At 44.2% G+C, this 18,336-nt stretch overlaps 1 protein-coding gene across 1 annotated transcript in view; it reads right to left on the bottom strand.

The window, feature by feature from the left end:
• Window positions 1-367: 367 nt before the first annotated feature.
• LOC112075208 (transmembrane protein 131-like) overlaps window positions 368-18,336 on the bottom strand; it is a 35,483-nt gene continuing 17,514 nt past the window's right edge. Inside the window, 31 exon segments of the mRNA XM_070440813.1 lie at window positions 368-1,458; window positions 2,234-2,329; window positions 2,332-2,393; window positions 4,420-4,611; window positions 6,490-6,613; window positions 7,010-7,185; window positions 7,380-7,544; window positions 7,733-7,872; window positions 8,362-8,600; window positions 8,846-9,112; window positions 9,114-9,255; window positions 9,413-9,483; window positions 9,486-9,543; window positions 9,833-10,018; window positions 10,152-10,338; window positions 10,692-10,834; window positions 13,174-13,289; window positions 13,292-13,327; window positions 13,435-13,501; window positions 13,672-13,781; window positions 14,846-15,099; window positions 15,200-15,428; window positions 15,545-15,631; window positions 15,904-16,008; window positions 16,477-16,523; window positions 16,526-16,585; window positions 16,588-16,609; window positions 16,825-16,911; window positions 16,913-16,936; window positions 17,414-17,584; window positions 17,850-17,915. Coding sequence (XP_070296914.1) covers window positions 1,168-1,458; window positions 2,234-2,329; window positions 2,332-2,393; window positions 4,420-4,611; window positions 6,490-6,613; window positions 7,010-7,185; window positions 7,380-7,544; window positions 7,733-7,872; window positions 8,362-8,600; window positions 8,846-9,112; window positions 9,114-9,255; window positions 9,413-9,483; window positions 9,486-9,543; window positions 9,833-10,018; window positions 10,152-10,338; window positions 10,692-10,834; window positions 13,174-13,289; window positions 13,292-13,327; window positions 13,435-13,501; window positions 13,672-13,781; window positions 14,846-15,099; window positions 15,200-15,428; window positions 15,545-15,631; window positions 15,904-16,008; window positions 16,477-16,523; window positions 16,526-16,585; window positions 16,588-16,609; window positions 16,825-16,911; window positions 16,913-16,936; window positions 17,414-17,584; window positions 17,850-17,915 — 4,020 coding nt within the window. The 3' untranslated portion in view covers window positions 368-1,167.

Genomic DNA, 18,336 nt, shown 5'->3' with positions numbered 1-18,336 from the left:
ATTCTGTAGTATATATTATTCTATTCTAGAGCTGTACTGCCACCTATGGAGCAGAGCTGAAACAACTCAAAAAGGTGAGCTTGGAAGAGGGAGGAGCAGAGGAAGGGAGGTTAGACATTTACATTTTAGTCATTTAGCAGACGCTCTTAAATTGATTTACGGAGCAAATTAGGGTTAAGTGCCTTGCTCAAGGGTGCAGCAGATTTTTCACGTAGTCGGCTTGGGGATTACTGGCCGAACGCTCTTAACCGCTAGGCTACCTGACGCCCTCAGCTATTGACTCAAGAAGTAGCATTGATTAGATAACAGGAGTTAAAAATGATTAAAGGCATACATAATACCAAATAAATCACATTTTACACCATGATAACTGTCTCATATGTTTTATATGGAAGCTGTGACAAATGTCCCACATTTCCAACATGTCAGAAAGAGGGGAAGCTTTGTATCCACCAACATTTTTCAAACTGTTAAAAAAGGAAATGAAAACCCTCTCTTTTAACAGACTTTAAAACTTAGCGTGGTCATTAAAATAACTTAAAAAGCATCTCTCGCCAATATTGGCCATGAATGTTGTGAGTTGTTTGACAAATAAAATGTGTTGCAATGGCATAGAAACGTAAAGTCGTGGTCTTCTGATGCCACTGGCATTGACTTGACACAGCAGTCATGAAAATGACCATTTTCACCAAAAAAATCCCTTTACTGCCAGTCTTAACTGATTGTAACCCTAAATAATAATAATCTCTAATGGAGCGATGATAAGGCTTAAACACTGTGCTTGATTCCAATAAGTAACTCTACTGTAATGCCAAAACAGCAGTACTAAATAATGAACAGAATATTATTTCTCAGGTTTTTCCTGATTGCATTAGGTTCCGTCACTGCTATCAAAAACATTACCGAGGATGTATTGAAAAAAGCAGCCGCATTTAACCATATTATGTCAGTCTGATAAGGATTCTTCTTTGATGAATCTTCTACTAATATTGTTTTGTTGATAAGTTTGCCAAGTCGTCATAGAAACAGACACATTCTGAGGACATAATTTGCTTAGAAATCCAATGTGTACATTATAATATGAATTTGGTGAAATTCAAAACAGGGGAAAATGCATTCTTCTTCTTCTCAGTCTATCAGTGGGAGGAGACCGCGGTGACATCCCCTTCAGCCGGTGCTGCTGTCCGATTGGTTGGGCCAGGGCTCCGAGCTTCGTCTACTGAAGGTGGGCCTCCACATGCTCCAGGGGTTGTAGGAGGGGCTCAGCTGCGTGGGGGAGGGCTTTGTTGGGGCCGGGAGCTGGGTTCCACTGTCAGTGCTACCCATCAGATCGGTCAGGGGGGAGGCAGAGGAAGCAGAGAAGGAGTGTAGGGGGGAGTCAGAGGGGGGGCTGGTGGACCAGATGGAGGGGCTGAATGGAGGGCTGGAGCCCCACATGCTACTGCTGCCCAGGATGGACTGGATGAGAGAGGAGAGAGAGGCTGACCGTTAGGGACCTGGACTACTAGTACAGTCTGATGTCTTTGTGGAACAGACGTTAAAAAAAGGTCCAATGCAGACGGTTTTATCTCAATATCAAATCATTTCTGGGTAACAATTAAACATACAGTGATTGTTTTAAATTAAAATGGTCAAAAAGACAAAATATCTTCTTAGCAAAGAGCAATTTCTCAAGGAAGAATTTAGCTGTGACTGTCTGGGAGTGGTCTGAGTAGGGAGGGGAAATTGTAAAATAAGTTGTTATTGGCAGAGAGGTTTAGAACTCTTTCTTATTGGTATATTAACTAATTTACCACATGGCGATGTCACCATGGAAGGCAAAAACTCCCTCCTACCAAAACAGGCTGAAATTTCAGGCCTTCTTTTCAAACAGCTTTACACAAAAAAAGCACATTAACATAATCTTCACAATTTCACAGTATTATTCCAACCTCAATGTGGAAACATCAATCAAAAATGTGATTTTCTGTTTTCACTAGGCCTTCAACTAAATGAAGAGTGTGACTCCAACACTGAAGACATTTCTGGTGCCCATGTAAACGTCCCAAATCATACCCTGTTTCACCTGGGAAATTGCCTGAGTCTCTCCTGAACCGCCATCCTACACTATAGATACTTTCGTATTCCAATGTGGCTCTGGTCAAAAGTAGTGCACTACATGGGGAATACTGTAGGGTGTCAGGAGAGACGCAGGCCATTTTACATAAGTATGGAGCAGTGAAAGAGGTCTTACCGTGGTGGGGGTAGCAGGGGAGCTGGAGCTGGGCTGGATGGGCCAGGGCTGTAGAGGCTGCAGGGACTCGTTTGGCCAGACGGACGGGGTGGTATGTCTAACTCAGGCCAACTCTGCTGGGGCTCCATAGCACTCCTCCCCGAGGTCATCCCACTGAACACTACACAGCACAGTCAAACGTCAACTGCTTTCCATATACAGTGAGTGTACAAAACATTAGGAACACCTTCCTAATATTGAGTTGCACCCCCTTTTGCCTCTGAAGAGCCTTAATTCGTCGGGGCATGGACTACATGGTGTTGAAAGCGTTCCACAGGGGTCCTGGCCCATGTTGAATACAATGCTTCCCACAGTTGTGTCAAGTTAGCTGGATGTCCTTTGGGTGGTGGACCATTCTTGATACACACAGGGGAACTGTTGAGTGTGAAAAGAAACAGCAACGTTGCAGTTCTTGACACACTCAAACCGGTGTCCGGGTACCTACTACCATACCCTGTTGAAAAGGCACTTACAGTGCCTTCAGAAACTATTCATACCCCTTGACGTATTCCACATTTTGTGTTACAGCCTGAATTAAAAAATTWATCAAATATATTTTCTTTCTTYCCCATCTACACACACTACCCCATAATGACAATGTTTGTAGAAATGTTTGCAAATATACTGAAAATGCATACTTAGTCACACCCCTGAGTCAATACAAGTTAGAATCACGTTAGGCAGCAATTACAGCTGTGAGTCTTCCTGGGTACGTCTCTAAGAGCATTGCACACCTGAATTGTACAATATTTGTCTATTATTCTGTTAAATTATTCAAGCTCTGTCAAAGTGGTTGTTGATCATTGCTAGACAACCATTTTCAATACTTGTGATAGATTTCCAAGCAGATTTAAGTAAAAATTGTAACTCGGCCACTCAGGAACATTCACTGTCTTCTTGGTAAGCAATTCCAGTGTAGATGTGTCCTTGTGGTTAAGGTTATTGTCCTGCTGAAAGGTGAATTAATCTCCCAGTGTCTGGTTTTCCTTTAGGATATCGCCTGTGCTTACCTCCATTATGTAAAAAAAATTATATTGAAAAACTCCAGTCCTTAAAAATTACAAGCATACCCATAACACGATGCAGCCGCCACAATGCTTGAAAATGGTGGTACTCGGTAATGTGTTTTATTGGATTTGCCCCTAAAAATAACACTTTGTATTCAGGACAAAAAGTTAATTGCTTTGCCAAATGTTTTGGAATATTTTTTATTCTGTACWGGCTTCCTTCTTTTCAATTAGGTTAATATTGTGGAGTAACTACAATGTTGATCCATCCTCAGTTTTCTCCTATCACAGCCATTAAACTCTGTAACTGTTTAAAGTCACCATTGGCATCATGGTGAAATCCCTGAGGGGTTTCCTTCCTCTTCGGCAACTGAGTTAGGAAGGACACCTGTATCTTTGTAGTGACTGGGTGTATTGATACAGCATCCAGTGTAATTAATAACTTCAACATGCGCAAAGGGATATTCAATTCACTGCCCGACTGACGGACCTTGCAGATAATTGTGTGGGGTACAGAGATGAGGTAGTCATTGAAAAATGTTAAACACCATTATTGCACACAGAGTGAGTCCATGCAACTTATTGTGACTTTTGTAATTCCGCTGACTATCTGGAATTGTGTGTAGGCCAGTGACCAAAAAATCTCCATTGAATGAATTTTAAAATCAGGCTGTAAGAACATAATTTAAAAAAAATACAAGTAGTGAATACTGTGAAACTTTTGTCTTGTCCGTTCACTCTCTGAATGCAGCAATCCATGTCCTAATTGTCTCCAGGCTTAAAAATCCCTTCCTTAACCAGTCTCCTCCCCTTCATRTACACTGACTGAAGTGGATTTAACAGGTGACATCAATAAGGGATCATAGCTTTCACCTGGTCAGTCTATGTCYTGGAAAGTTCCTAATGTTTTGTACACTCAATGTAGTTAATTTAACAGCTTCGTCCAGGGCCATGTTTTTCCTGGACGGTCACATGTCCATGAAAGACTCAGGGACCTACACCATGTAACAGATCACAACACATTGTTCCATGCGATCTTATCTCAAAAGAGAGTGTACAGAGTGCAGGTGTTATTGTGTCCCAGTTAGACATATTCATGCATTTCACAAGCTATTCTGGCTGCTTTTTCTAACTGCTTACCTCCAGACAGGTTGAAGGTGTTYCTGGGTCCGAAGGCTGAGAAGGAGTTGACAGAGTTGAGGCTGGGTCTCCTGCCGTTCCCTACAGGGCTCCACAACCCCGAGCTGTCTGATCCATCACTCTCTACAGAGGAGAGGTGTTGGAGGACATCTCTGTCTCTGCTCCCCACAGCCGCCTTTGCTGCACTGCACCCTGGTGGCCGGAGGAGAGAACCGCAGGTTAGCACAACAGCTAACGGAGTGGACACAATTGAGCTTCTTCATTCACTCCCATATCAACCCCTAGCCAAACCCCTCCCCCTGAAAGGACTGGATAGGTAGATGCGATATGGTAAGAACTCCACCTTGGAGGAGCGTGTCTCTTTGTTAACAACAGCTGGTGCGCAATCTCTAATATTAAAGGGACACTTCAAGATTTTGGAAAGGAGGCCCTTTCTCTACTTCCCCCCAAATTAACTCACGGATACCATTTTTATGTCTGTATTTTTTTTTAATGCCTATAGATAAAACTGGTGTCAAGAGAAAAAAATCCCATTGCGAAATAATGCTTTTTAGCCTAAATACATTTGACTGGTCATGCTTATAGTCTATAGGTTAATTTGCATAATTTTGTGGATCAATTGCCGTGTGTTACGGTATATTTGTTATGCATCTTATTTGTCACACGCGTACATTATACAGATACAGAGCCTTTGAGAGGAAAATCTGTCAGATGCTGCAGCATCTCAAACGGCAACGGAAGGCAGGCTCCATCAGCGTGTCACACACCACTTTGCAAGGAGCTGAAGGCAGTATGCATTTTGAAACATATACTTCATTGTTTGAAACCTGAATGTTTTAATAGATATGAGGCATGTCTTACCTTGCATCGAGTAATCCATAAGATCTCCTCTCTATATTTCTAACATATATTTTCTTCTCACATGTGCGGTGCCCTTTTGGCAACAGTGTTTTGTATGAATTTGGGCTCTCTCGTCCACAACTGTCACAGAGTCTGTATGGAATAGGCCATTTCTTTCTCAACAACCTGACCAATAGAATGTCAACTTTTCTATTATGGGGGATAGTACATTGACATAGGCTAGTGATTTTGCTGTTCAGTACTCTCTTGTTGGCTTATTCAAAAATCTTCAAAGTGCATATCAGAATTTGAAATGTCAAATTCCACATCACTAAAGATCTACCATGGTCCACACGCACCAACACAGTCGAGAAGAGGGCACGCCTACGCCTCTTCCCCCTCAGGAGGCTGAAAAGATTTGGCATGGGCCCTCAGATCCTCAAAAGGTTATACAACTGCACCATTAAGAGCATCTTGACTGGCTGCATCACCGCTTGGTATGCAACTGCTTTGCATCCGACCGCAAGGCGACAGAGGGTAGTGCGTACGACCCAGTACATCAATTGGGCCGAGCTCCCTGCCATCCTGGACCTCTATACCAGGCGGTGTCAGAGAAAAACTTACTCCACCCACCCAAGTCATAGACTGTTCTCCCTGCTACCGCACAGCAAGCAGTACCGATGCACCAAGTCTGGAACCAAAAGGACCCTGAACAGCTTCTACCTCCAAGCACAAAGACTGCTAAATAGTTACCCGTACGATCTGCATTTAACCTTTTTGCACTAACTTATACTAATCACATACGCTGCTGCTACCGTTTATTATCGGTTACTTTTCCTAGTTATATGTACATATCTACCTCAATTACCTCGTACCCCTGCACATGGACTCGGTACTGGTACCATGTGTATACTGCCACGTTAATGTTACTCATTGTGTTTATTATTACGCGTTTTATGTTTCTATTATTTCTCTCTGCGTTGTGGGAAGGGCCATAAGTAAGCATTTCACTGTTAGTCCTCACCTGTGTTGAACAAAGCATGTGACAAATAAAATTAGATTTTGATTGGCTAGATGCCATATTGCTTAGACACTCCGATCATCTCAATTTTACACAGATGCTGAGGGTGTAGGGGCTAGAGTCTAGGGTGTAGGGGCTGGAGTGTAGGGGCGAGGGGTCCATTTGGGACATGAGGGAAAAGGTGGTCAGAGACCGGACATCTGACTGACCTGGGCTTTTGTCGAATCCAGCCGCCACAGCAGCGAAGGTGGGGTTCCCGTTCTGACCAGGTACGGAGACCGACTTGGTCAGCTTGTTCTTTATGCCTGATGCAGTGACATCAGACCCACCTCGCTGGAAAACACACAGAAACAAAGAAGACTTTGGTATTTAGAAATAACCACTCTTGGATGTAGATTACATTTTTATCTTGATCTACATATATTTTGGGGTTATTCTTTTTGCATTCTTCTTTTCATCACCCCTTAGGTTGTGTATGTTTCATGTCACTCTGGCACAGTTAACTACACAGATAGTTGTATGACTTCTAGATCAGTTTAAGATGAAGAGCTGTGCAGGTCTCTGTTGTTGTAGGTTTGTTCACCTGGTAGCAGTGTTGACCATGCCGCTATAGGAGTCATACAGAGAGAAGCCAGACGAGGGAGGGGGAGGGGTTCCGATGGTTCTCTTCAGGAAGGGATCAGACGAGGGAGGGGAGGGGTTCCGATGGTTCTCTTCAGGAAGGGATCAGATGAGGGAGGGGGAGGGGTTCCGATGGGTCTCTTCAGGGAGGGGATCAGATGAGGGAGGGGTTTCAATGGGTCTCTTCAGGAAGGGATCAGATGAGGGAGGGGTTTCAATGGGTCTCTTCAGGAAGGGATCAGCGTTCATGGTCTGCAGGGAGATCTGCTGGAGACTGTCCACAGCTGAGAGGAAACGGGGAGATGCATGTCATATGGCTGCCTTTATCACAATACTCAATTGGTTTGTTTTAATTTGAAAGACTGGATTGATACATGCTTGATTCAGGAAGTTAAAAAGAGTTAATATGCTAGAAGAGGTGGGGAACCAGGTTTGAAGCAGGTATGAGGGGGTTGTGGTAGTGCACTACGTAACTCACCATTGTGTGCTATGTGGAGKGGTACACAGTCCCACTCCGGGGGAGGAGAGATGTCCTTCTCCCCCTCTGAGCCGCTGCTGTTCCCAAGCTCCTGCACCACCGGTTCGTTGAACAGGAACTTAGCCAGGAGAGAGGGGCGGAAGTCTTCCAGCTTCACACGAGGCACTGGGGTTTGAGAGGAGGGAACGAGAGGGCCACTTACTAGACTCAAACATAACCCTACATAGTCCTGAAATGGTGTCGCCCAAGTCAGCAGAAAAAAGGCAGGTAGAACCCAAACAAGACATTTGCCATGTCAATGTGAGAAAACAAAAAGGTCAAAAGGTCTGTTAGCTGGAAAGGTAGTAACTGACCTCTTGGTTTAGGAGGTATGGGTCTTGTTATGGTAGTTGTTGTTGAGCTGCTGGCCAGGGCCTGCTGCACCACCACGTTCTTGGAATTGAAGCTCTTGCGCTTGTTTTCCAGTGGGGTAACGTATGGAAGCTCCAGTGAGCTGTGGAAAAACAACATGGAATAAAGTGGTCAATGTCTGGAAGCTCAATCAYGTCTGAACAATACAAAAGGAATGCTTTATTTGYGAGTGCTGTCCCTCTTTTTCACACAAGTCAGATTACTCCTGGGCTACAGAACCCAAAGATGTAYAGAACTTACTAAGAGCTGAGCATGTCAGAATTTGAATTTTGTATCGAGGTCATTGAGAAAAATGAGTACAAGCCGGAATAACCAAAGAGGAACCAAACTTAAGACTCTGATCGACGACACGGTTTGTGATAGCTGCAGTTGTTTTCTAATCTTCAACTGTATCTGTAACTTCTGACACTTTGTCTTGTGTGTATTTTGTATTTTTTGGGTAATATAATGTACACGTTGCTATTGCCCTGTTTTTCCTTCTTGCCAGGTCAGCCTCGCAAAATAAGTTTTTAACCTCAAATGGGTCTTACCTGGTTAAATAAAGGTTAAATAAAAATAAACTAAACCCCACCTAGACTTTGCATCCATTTGGCTCTTCTCCTTTGTAATGGCTGCTGGCTTCTTGTTCTTGGACTTTGAGTGAGCTTCAGGTGTATCATATTTCTTCTTCCCTTTGTTGTCCTCCATTATGTCTGGGTTGGAGTTCTCTGTGGTGGTGGAGGAGCTGTCATCGTTGTCCTCCCTCAGTTCCTCTCCTCCCTGAGCTCTTCCCTTGTTCCTCTTCTCCCTCTCTTCCTTCTTCTTCGGGGTCTTGCTTTAGTCTGCTGCACTTTCCCTTTGGCTGCACTGGCTGGAAGGAGGGAAGAAGATGAAGATTCATTACACTGTGTATACTGAGTGAACTGAATAAAACCCTGTCAATAATAGGAGTGTTCGTACTGTGTACCCCTGAATGAGTCAGTTGTTAAATAAGCAGGTAATCACATTTTAAGGGCCATCCAAATTCAACACAAAACAATGTTTCTCAGGGTTAATACTAATACCCAGGTAGGTACCTTTGCCATGAACTGCATCCTGATTCCCCCCTCCTCAGCAGACTCTGGTCTGTCCAGGTCTTTATCCATGGTCTCCACCAGGCTCACATAGTCCGAGTCCTCCGAGCTGTGCCGGCGTGGCCCATCTAGGGGATTTCTTCCTGGGGCTGAAGGACCAGCCTGTGAGGGGTGCTGCTGGTTCTCTGGAGCTGGCTGTGGCTGCTTGGGCGCTCCGGGCCTTGCGGCTGGCCTGTTGACCAGAGGAGGGGTGCTGTCGGAGACTTTGGAGCCTGGCTGGGAGGGGGGGATCGGGGGTTTGTGTGGGGCCTCGGTTGTGGCCTCCTCTGGTGTTCCTGCTAGCAGCCCTGGAGGCAGAGCCTGGCATCCCTCGCAGGGAGTTGTGGTTGGCTTCTCCACCGTACCCATTCATACTGGGAGACAAAATACTGAGAAGTTAGTAATTATAGAATAAAATAATATTTACATATAAACATCTCTGATCTACTCATCAAACCATTTCAGATACTAACGTCAACATATGTCAGACAAAGTTTACACAAAAATTTACATTCAGAAAAACAAACTCACTGTGCATCGCTTTGAAGTCGTACTATTTCCCTGAGGTCAAAGGGCCTCCCTGTCTCCATGGAGGTGCTGGATGTTCGAAACACATGCGTCTCTTGAATGGCTCCCAGATCCCCAGGGCCTCCAGTAGGCTGCTACAATCACCAGCAGAAACATAGGCTGGGCACAACAGATAGAGGCAACGTTAGTTATCCTTACAGCCTTAGATACAGGGGAAATATCTGTCCAAGAAATGTAGCTAAATAAATGTATTTTGAACATGTAGAAAGGCTGATATGCCAAGATAATTCATGATATATGGGGTGCAACCTATGAGCCTAGTTCTGGATACTGGGCCGCTGAACTAATCTAGGAACACACGGTCTAGGTGGGGTCCGCCAATAGAATTATAATGTGTTCTATTTGTGAGGCTCTTCCTCTCACCTCATGATGACAGAGATGATGACATAGAGCTCCAGCTCCCAGTTGGGTCTGGGGAGGACAGCAGCACAGGCGGCCAGCATGTGGTAGGGCAGAGAGGCGTTGAGGGAGAACACAAAGTAAGAGCCTCCGGTGGTGATGAACTTTAACTCCCGGATCACCCTGGAGGCTGTGAAGTCCGGCGTGAACCTGAGAGAGATGAAGAGATATATCAACGTTGGTCATTGGAGGTCCTAGTGATTAAACAAAGCAAGCAACAAAACATTGTGTGATTCATGGGATATTTATCTATCTTTTAACAGCTAGCTATAGGTTTACTTACAATATGACAATTTCTTTCGAAGCATTGGGTTTTAGTGAAAACTCTTGGCAATTAAGGACTTTAAAGCCGAATCCCTCACAGAGACGTCCGTTTATTTCAGTGGATTGAATGTTAATTTCCAGCTGTCCAGTGTTCTCTAACTTAAAGGATTTTCTCAGAGTGACGTTCGGCTCCTTCGACTTCATTTCTGAAACAAGGTTCACAAAGTTAATTAGTCACATACCTCTGACAACTTCCTCTTTCATTCATATCTATTTTTAGCTGCAGAGGGTTGTGTGTCTAGAGATCAAATATATAATTTACACAAATACACAAGCATAAACAAACTATCAAAAGGGCTCTGCAAGACTATTCTCGGAGTTCAACCCGCCTATAAAGTAATGGTTTCCTGTCTGTGGATGCAGGACATCTATAACAAACTAAACTCTAGACCACTCACTGTCTGTGGATGCAGGATCTAATAACAAACTGGATTCTAGACCAATCACTGTCTGTGCATGCAGGACATCTATACAAACTGAAGATTCTAGACCACTCCACTGTCTGTGCAGTCCTTCAGTAGAGACTCAGTCATCTTGAACCTGAGGAACCCCCCTGGTCCCGGGGCCTTGCCCCCTACCTTCAGCCTTTCATAGCTGCCCTGACCCTGCACCACCAGGAACTCCATCACCGTTAGGTTGTTCCTGTAGAGACAGAGAGACATACACTTAACAATCAGTAGAACATAAAAGCCGTTTAAATTTTATTCACACAAACGATATGATTCAAATTGCAATTCAATTCATCCACACAACCACCAATATGGCCAAGTCGACAAATGAATTTATCGAGAAAGTTTAAAAAACAGTCAAAGGCTGTAAAAGATATACAGTGGGGCAAAAAAGTATTTAGTCAGCCCAATTGTGCATGTTCTCCCACCTAAAAAGATGAGGCCTGTAATTTTCATAATAGGTACACTTCAACTATGACAGCACAATGAGAAAAGAAAAATCCAGAAAATCACATTGTAGGATTTTTTATGAATTTATTTGCAAATTATGGTGGAAAATAAGTATTTGGTCACCTACAAACAAGCAAGATTTCTGGCTCTCACAGACCTGTAACTTCTTCTTTAAGAGGCTCCTCTGTCCTCCACTCATTACCTGTATTAATGGCACCTGTTTGAACTTGTTATCAGTATAAAAGACACCTGTCCACAACCTCAACAGTCACACTCCAAACTCCACTATGGCCAAGACCAAAGAGCTGTCAAAGGACACCAGAAACAAAATGTAGACCTGCACCAGGCTGGGAAGACTGAATCTGCAATAGGTAAGCAGCTTGGTTTGAAGAAATCAACTGTGGGAGCAATTATTAGGAAATGGAAGACATACAAGACCACTGATAATCTCCCTCGATCTGGGGCTCCATGCAAGATCTCACCCAGTGGGGTCAAATGATCACAAGAACGGTGAGAAAAATCCCAGAACCACACGGGGGGACCTAGTGAATGACTGCAGAGAGCTGGGACCAAAGTAACAAAGCCTACCATCAGTAACACATACGCCGCCAGGGACTCAAATCCTGCAGTGCCAGACGTGTCCCCTGCTTAAGCCAGTACATTTCCAGGCCCGTCTGAAGTTTGCTAGAGAGCATTTGGATGATCCAGAAGAAGATGGGGAGAATGTCATATGGTCAGATGAAACCAAAATAAACTTTTTGGTAAAAACTCAACTCGTCGTGTTTGGAGGACAAAGAATGCTGAGTTGCATCCAAAGAACACCATACCTACTGTGAGCATGGGGGTGGAAACATCATGCTTTGGGGCTGTTTTTCTGCAAAGGGACCAGGACGACTGATCCGTGTAAAGGAAAGAATGAATGGGGCCATGTATCGTGAGATTTTGAGTGAAACCTCCTTCCATCAGCAAGGGCATTGAAGATGAAACGTGGCTGGGTCTTTCAGCATGACAATGATCCCAAACACACGCCCGGGCAACGAAGGAGTGGCTTCGTAAGAAGCATTTCAAGGTCCTGGAGTGGCCTAGCAGCTTCCAGATCAACCCCATAGAAAAATCTTTGGAGGGAGTTGAAGTCCGTGTTGCCCAGCAACAACCCCAAAACATCACTGCTCTAGAGGAGATCTGCATGGAGGAATGGGCCAAAATACCAGCAACAGTGTGTGAAAACCTTTGAAGACTTACAGAAAACGTTTGACCTCTGTCATTGCCAAACAAGGGTATATAACAAAGTATTGAGATAAACTTTTGTTATTGACCAAATACTTATTTTCCACCGTAATTTGCAGATAAATTAATTAAAATCCTACAATGTGATTTTCTGGATTTTTTTCTCTCGTTTTGTCTGTCATAGTTGAAGTTGACCTATGATGAAAATTACAGGCCTCTCTCTTTTTTTTAAAGTGGGAGAACTTGCACAATTGGTGGCTGACTAATACTTTTTTGCCCCACTGTATGGTCTGACTGCTGACTTCTCTCTGTAACCCTGTAGCTGCTACAGCAACTGGGAGAATATATTGCTCTTCTGCCCGTCCTCCTCAGTCCAACAGAGATATTCATAGCTCAACGTCTCAAATCAGCACCCTGCCTCAAAGAGGTGCAGATTTTAAGAAGCAACATCAGAGCTTGCCGGAACTTCAGAGTGATCTTGCCCTCAAGCAGTTAGCATAAACGGCACCTAGTGGTTAGAGTGTTGGGCCAGTAACCGAAAGTTTGTTAGATCGAATCCTTGAGCTGCCACGGTAAAAATCTGTCGTTCTGCCCTGAGCAAGGTACTGTTCTAGGCCTCATGGTAATAAGAATTTGTTCTTAACTGATTGCCTAGTTAAATAAAATCAAAATAAATAAACACTGTACATTAAAATGGAACACTATCCCCTATATAGTGACTACATTTGACCACAACCGCCATAGACGCTGGTCAAAAGAGTGGCACAATATAGGGAACAGGATGCCATTTGGGACAACAAAAGAGAACTTTGTAAGAGACATTTGGTTAGTCCTACAGGCTATAGGGTAACATGCCTGAGCATAAGCAGAGAGGAAACAGTGTGGTTGCTGACGGGGGAGAATTTCACACGTAGCGACCTCACTTCCTCTGGCTGCAGCATTAGGTTGTAAACGTAGGGTTGTGTCGTCGAGCCTCGGCAAAGCCTGCGCTGCCTCTGGCCACGGGCGTCTGCAAAGGGGAAGGAGAGAGTCAAGTCTCAAACATTCATTGCGAAATGATTGTATTTGATCAACTGGCACAACACAGGAATAAAAGACAGAGCAAAGTAAACTCACGTGGTTTCTGTGTACCTGGAACTCCATTGTGTCGGGGTTGAAGTGTGGGAGCCGCTCCAGGGAAAACCTGGCATGAAAGAATAATAAGTTAGACCATAGAAAACCTTCTAGAATTATTTCTATTCATTCTAACTCTATGGTGGAGAAACCCATCAGTGTGACATAAACATCTTGCAAAAGGGGTGACAGACAAAATGACTATTAGCAAACTACAAGTGCATATTGAAGGCTACTCACATTGTGTGCCAGTTTGTGGGTGACGGCCGGAGGTTGGGATAGAGGGCTAACGGCAGGACTTGGACATAGACAGGAACGTCAGCTGGGTTCTCCAAGACAACCTCTATCTCCTGGCAACAGAAGACTGCTGGTTAGAACAGAAGGCTCAATACAGTAGCATGTACAGAACCCCGAGTTGTTCCCAACTGTGTGACTTGACCAGAAAACTCTTGGCTCTAGTTATAGCCTTAGTTTAGAGTTGCTCTGGTCACATGGTCAGGGAACCCCCCTGGGCCTGCCAATCTATCCTGAACAAAAATCTAAGAACGCAACATGTAAAGTGCTGGTACAATGTTTCATGAGCTGAAATAAAACATCCCAGAAATGTTCCATATGCACAAAAAGCTTCCCTCTCTCAAATGTTGTGCACAAATTTGTTCACATCTCTATTAGTAAGCATTTCTCCTTTGCCAAGATAATCCATCCACCTGACAGGTGTCAGATCAAGAAACTCATTAAACAGGTGCACCTTGTGCTRGGGACAGTCAAATGTGCAGTTTTGTCAGACAACGCAATGCCACAGATGTCTCAAGTTGAGGGAGTGCGCAATTAGCATCTTGACTGCAGGAATGTCCAGCAGAGCTGTTGCCAGATAATTGAATGTTAATTTCTCTGCCAGAATTTGGCAGTATGTCAAAACGGCCTTGCAACCACAAACCACATGTAACCATGCTAGCCCAGGACCTCCACATTTGGCTTCCACACCTGTGGGATCGTATGAGACCAGCCACCCGGACAGCTGATGAAACTGATGAGTATTTCTGTCTGTAATAAAGCCCTTCTGTGGGGAAAACATATTGATTGGCTGAGCCTGGCTCCTCAGTTGTCCAGTTACGTGAAATCCATAGATTATTGCCCAATTTAAAAAATAAAATCTATTGACTGATTTCCTTATATGAACTATAAACTCAGTAAAATCATTGAAATTGTTGCATGTTGCGTTTATATTTTTGTTCAGTATAGTATTCTAAGCTAGACATAGGAAAGATCTCAATTGCATACTCCTCGCGCCCTGTCCCCTCCTCAAAACCCATTGGAGGAGGTTTGGCTTTCTCATCCAATGGGTTTTGAGAGGACGTGAGGAGTATGCAATTGAGATCTTCTCATAGAACAGATGTTAATGAATCCGCCTCACCGATGAGCTGGTGAGGCTGGTGAGAGGGAACAGGACCTGCTGGGAAGAGTTCATGATAGAAGGCCACTTCAGCTGAGCTGACACTCTGGTCTCAATGTTCTTCTGGAGGTCAGCGTTGGCCTCAAACACCGCCTCCGCCATGTGTCCTGAACTCTCCTTCAGCGCTTTCCATCGCCGACGGAGCATTTGATACAAATCTACATCCACATCCCACATATCCTCCTGCATTGACAGCCCAGGCGGTCTGCTCTCAGCTGAAAGAAGTTCAAGATGTTTTAATTATTAAGAACAAGTTCGCTAAGTACAGCGCAAACTAACCAGAAACCATTAAAGAATAACGCCAAAAATACTCACATTTCAGAACAAACGGTACTCCCACATAACAGTGGTCGCCACACTGCAAGCTGGCGTCAAAATAAATCTTGGCGACCTTCGACTTGCGTTTGGGTTCCAGCTCGTCCCGGTTGTTCTTCAGTCTCCTGTAGTAGAAACGTGAGTCCTCAGTCAGAGAGTGGATCTGCTGCAGGGTCACCTTCTGAGAGAACGAGCTCACCATGCTTAGACTCTGCTGCACTACTTTACCCTGGGAGAGACAGAAAACACATAGATAATATTATAGAGGCAAAATACATTTTCTTTTTTAAAAAACACTCAAAACAATATAGCAATCTACGACAAGTAATATATAGTTAGTCTAACCGGAAAAGATGGCGGGAGGACAATATGTTTGGGATAGCTGGTCAACGTGCCCACTGCAACGACTGCTTTCACTGGTATCGTTAATATCTGTTTACAGAAGAGGAATGAAAATCACTAACAATTCTTAAACATCACACAGGAGCAATGAACAAACGAATGCATTTTATGTATCGATTTTCGTTTATGTGTGTGTGTCCTTTATTTAACCAGAGAAGTTACGTTGAGATTGACATCTCTATTTCAAGTGAGCCCTGGCCAAATAGAACAATTTCACAAAACTAAAAAACATATATAGTTGCATAGCAACTCAAATAGCCTTAGTGACAGTAGCACTTCAACGGGCCAGTTGACAGGTATACCTGGTAGTCTGTTGTGATGTGGATAGCTCCGTCGTAGGCCCCCTCCAGGTCTTTAGCCACCAGGGTGACCCGGAAGGCAGCGTAGTAGCCGCAGGCTAGGATCACCTGCAGGTGGAACAACAGAGCCATCAGTCAGCCTCCTGATTTCCATCTACTTTACCTGCTGCTCTGACACAAGGCCACTGTTGGTGTTTCCTAGCAGATGAACACAGCATTTTGTAGTTATCTATACACACCTCCTTTCTACTCCATCTGTACAGGACCATAGAGTGCTCACATAGAAAATATGTATGGGCGGCAGGTAGCCTAGTGGTTAAGAGGTTGGGCCGATAACAGAAAGGTTGCTGGTTTGAATCCCCGACTAAGTGAAATGTGATTGTCCCACCAAGCTATAAGATGAATGCCTGAGTCACCTGGATGACACGAACATGTTTAAAAAATAAACTAATATTTCAAGGAAAAGAAAATGGAGAGAAACATATATTTCAAGCAGGCTTTAATGACATCCATTATCTCCAACCAAGTACCGCTAGATTCTGCCAGTCCAGGGACAGTAAGTTGTGATGCTGTTACCGTTTTGTGAGGAGAAGCTGAGGCGCTGTGTAGCTCTCTGGTTTGGACAGCACCGTGGTTCTGTTGCCTCTCTCTATCTTCAACAGCTCCACACTCAGACTCTCTCCTTCAGCAGCCACGGCTGGATCACCAGCTGTACGAGTGAGTGAGTGAGAAAATGACTCGTGTCCTTTTCCGTCACACTAATCCAATCTGTTTTCAAACAAGTTGAGGTGAAGGAGAGATACTAGGTAGCCACCTCTAGTGAAGCATTGAAATAGTTACCCATGGTTACGCATGCATTCAAAAAGAGCTGTACTGCTTTATTATGGGATGCTACAGAGCAGAGGGGTGTTGAGGGTGACCCACCTCGATGGGGTTGCTGTTGACAACCACAAACAGGATGCTGCTGTGTTCTGTAGCGCTGAGAACACCAAAGTCCAGGAAGTTCTCTTTGCAGACTGGGCGGCAGGACAAAGGGCTGTTGGGAGGAAGAGAAATTAGAGTATATTGTTATGATATGGGGGCCAGGTTAGTATTAGGACATGCACCAACACCCTATCCAGGGTACACTTCCACACACCATTCCTCCAGGGGGCAGCAGGAACCTTGTTCAGCCAGGTTGATAAGCARATCAGGTGATCGTCAGTRAGTGTCCCAGCTTGCAAGACGTGATTCTGCTGGTTGGRTTGGTGGCCCTGAGGCCTTTCGTTTTGATTTGAAATCTTTCGTTTAGGTATGCCCGTTCAGAATTTTCCTTTTTGCACATATTTATGTTTAGTCACRATCTGAACAAATGATAATCTGCCTAGACTGGCGACCAAGAGGTCAAGTTCTAGTTATGGGTTTCGTAACAATATGCATTTGCAGGTGTTTCCCCCACAATGTACTTGAGTGTGTGAAGGATTTCATTTGTGTGTGTACACTATTTCCCCAGTGTGTGTGTGTGTTGCAGTACCTCCAGGAATCCAGTGTAGGCGCGGACGGGGAGGTGGAACTTGGAGGCGTTGGTGACCAGCAGGATGTTGCTGTCGATGTGATTGGAGGGCCGGACGGGCTGGAAGTGGAGGGAGAAGATGTAGCGAGACTCCTGAGGGGGGATCAACACCGGCTCACTGAAGTTCTGCACCTGAGGAGGAGAACACGGGACCGTTCATATATACGCTGCCACCTTAGGACACACTCAGAGGACAACAGAGCGGTTCAACACGTTTAATACTTAACAAACCAAAGTCCCCTCAGGGATTAATAAAGTAGCTAGTTCTTATCTTAAGACTTGAGGGTCGTGATTAGTAATTGTATTTAAGCTGGGTTGGAACAAAAGCCTGCAAGCTTTGAGTTGGCCAACAGCAACAGGCCTCTGGAACACGATACAGTTCATAACAGTTACTCACTAAGAACATGGTCTTGGCTTCATCTGGAAGGGACACGTCATGGATGCGGATGGCAAAGTGGAAGGTTAGACATGATTCCTTAAACATATGTATTCATACACACCTGATATGTAAACACTCCATGATGCGAGGTATTAATAAATAAAGTATTCCTACATTTCCTACTACTCGAGCGAGGAAGACCACATCAAACGACGTATTCCCCCCTGGTGGAATTATCTACAGGGAGAGAAGAGAAGGGATGGATGAATTAACTGGAGAGAAAGAATACAACAATTATCCAATCAAAAGATTGGAATCAAAAGGTCGAGCTACTTTTGGAACTGTAAATGTAACAACCAATTAAGACCAGTCTTGGGTGTGATAAAGCAGTAAACATGAAGATTCTTGTCATGATGCCATAGACGTTTTATAAGATACTGGAAGACAGCCAGACAATCAAATCTCTTTAACAATAACATTTTTAAAGACAGGTGGAAAGAGGGGC

Source organism: Salvelinus sp. IW2-2015, unplaced genomic scaffold (assembly GCF_002910315.2).
Source record: "Salvelinus sp. IW2-2015 unplaced genomic scaffold, ASM291031v2 Un_scaffold3030, whole genome shotgun sequence".
NCBI lineage: Eukaryota > Metazoa > Chordata > Actinopteri > Salmoniformes > Salmonidae > Salvelinus > Salvelinus sp. IW2-2015.
The sequence above is the reverse complement of the archived record's forward strand: the minus strand, read 5'-3'. Positions and strand labels throughout refer to the sequence as shown.